Below are 2,049 nucleotides of genomic sequence, written 5' to 3'. Positions count from 1 at the left end.
GTGCCCACCCGGGCGCCGTGAAGGACAAGTGGCTCTCCCCCTTCCACGTGGACCTGTGAGGGATGTGTGTGTGTGTGTGTGCGTGTGTAGATGTGTGTGTGTGTGTAGATGTGTGTGTATGTGTGTGTGTTGGAAAATGAAGATGCCTGCATAAGTCGCGGAGGGGTGTGGGGAGCATTGAGCTGCGCATGAGGGGGAGCGGGCGCGCCTACGCGAGCTGATGGTTTGGTCGACAGCACTTCATAGAGGGCAGCAGGGGCAACGCGGGGAGCGCGGGGCCCAGGAGTTCGGGACAGGCGGAGGGGGGCTAGGAGGGGCCCAGGAACGCTGCGGCCTGACCAGGAGGGTCTCACCTTTATGAGCGACACGTCCTTGAGCTTGAACGAGTCCAGGGTGACGACCTTGACAGCCTCCCCCGCCTTGCCCAGCGACACGCCCCCTGCAGCAGCGGGGCAGCCGCAGGCACGTGCGCCCCGCGCGTGTGTGGTCGGCGCGGGCAAGGCTTCGGGCAGCTTTGGGCGCGTGGCTTCCGAAGCCGAGCGGGGTGCAGCAGCAGCGGCAGCGGCAGCGGCAGCAGCGGCAGCGGCAGCAGCAGCAGCGGACGGCGAGAGGACGGACGCAGCGCTAGCCCCGTGCGGACCGTAGTTGAAGAACCGCGGCTTCGCCTTGGCCCGCTTGGCCTTCCGGCTGTTGATCTTGCCTCCAGGGACCCTAAATGGCGGCAAGCGCGGCGCCAACACGCAGGCGGGGAGGGCGCGCGGCGGCGGGCCGACAGGCGGCGTTGGGGCCGGGGCAGCTCGACGACAGCAGCGCTTGGAACGATGTACTAGACAGCAAAGCACACACGGTCACGCTGGCATGGCACACGCACGCACACAAACGCAGCACAACCTGCGCTCGCCAGTCCATGGGCCCTTTGTGTGGCGCCTACCAACCTGACAGCCATGTGGGCTTTGGCGGGCGTGTAGGAGAGCGCGGCGTTGTGGACCCTAATGACGTCAGAAAACCCATTGATGACGGCGTTGGCGACGGCAATCTGCGGGGTATGACGCATGGATGTTGCGTGCACGCACAAACAACGCTCATTTCGGATCGTTTTTATTATTCGACTACTCCTGACTGACTGGAGGGGCCGAGGGCAACACGGAGACGCGCTCCGCGGCACAAGGTTCCATCGTGGAGCAGGTCGGGCGGGTTCATTGCGTCCGCACGCTGGTTCTGGGGTGCAGCACAGCCACGCACCCGGCAACCTGAGACCTGAAGGTCAACGAGACATGGGCCAACTATAGGTCAAAGCAGCCGTCAAGAAGCGCGCCAACACCCTGGCCGGCCACACATGCACGTCGCTCGGGCGCGACGCGGCTGCATCACGAGGCCCACCTGCGCCAGCTTGCGCTGCGGCTCGAAGCAGTGTACTGTGCCGCGCGGCCCCACTTTGGCCGCGAAAAAGACCGCGTATGACCCGACGTGACTGTGGATGGGAGTGAACAGGGGGCAGGGCGGCGGGTGAGGATCGGCGAGAGGAGCGCGGGAGATTGCTCTGTCGGCCAGGCCGGTGGCAAACATTTGTGCGCGTTCGGGTGCGCCCTGGGTGCGTGCGCACGCACACGCGCCCGCGGGCGAATGCATATGGGGGGTGGGAGCGAGGGAGAGCGGGCGCGGCGTCGGGCTGCCGCGCCCTTGCGCTGTTACAGCTGGGGTTTGCCCTTCAAAACAGCTTGCCCCGGGTGAAGGGTCCACCAGCCCCCCCAGCCCAACACGTGCCTGCGTCACACCCCCAGTGCCCCCGCCTTCGGCCCGCCGCGCCCCTCACTCGGACCCCAGCCGCCCCGCCGCCGCCGCGCCGCGCGGCCGCGCCCCGCACCAGCCGACGTCGACCACGGTGCTGCCGCGCTGGACGTGCCGCAGCATCGCGTTGAGGCGCTTGGCGTGGAGCGGCTTGCCCAGCTTCAGGGTGACCGCCCTGGACACTCGGTCGTCCGAGAGGGTCAGCACCGTCGCCCGGAAGCTTCCCAGGCTGACGTTCCGCGCGCTGACTGTATGCGCGTG

At 67.3% G+C, this 2,049-nt stretch overlaps 1 protein-coding gene across 1 annotated transcript; it reads right to left on the bottom strand.

Annotated features, from left to right (window-relative positions):
* Positions 1-208: 208 nt before the first annotated feature.
* MNEG_16687 (hypothetical protein) lies at positions 209-1,911 on the bottom strand (the record flags this gene model as incomplete). The annotated part of the gene is made up of 6 exons (XM_014034843.1): positions 209-217; positions 354-439; positions 641-711; positions 936-1,036; positions 1,381-1,471; positions 1,814-1,911. 6 exons carry the CDS (start codon positions 1,909-1,911, stop codon positions 209-211), a joined length of 456 nt encoding a protein of 151 aa, XP_013890297.1.
* Positions 1,912-2,049: the final 138 nt, after the last annotated feature.

Source organism: Monoraphidium neglectum, assembly GCF_000611645.1.
Source record: "Monoraphidium neglectum strain SAG 48.87 unplaced genomic scaffold scaffold06671, whole genome shotgun sequence".
NCBI lineage: Eukaryota > Viridiplantae > Chlorophyta > Chlorophyceae > Sphaeropleales > Selenastraceae > Monoraphidium > Monoraphidium neglectum.
The sequence above is the reverse complement of the archived record's forward strand: the minus strand, read 5'-3'. Positions and strand labels throughout refer to the sequence as shown.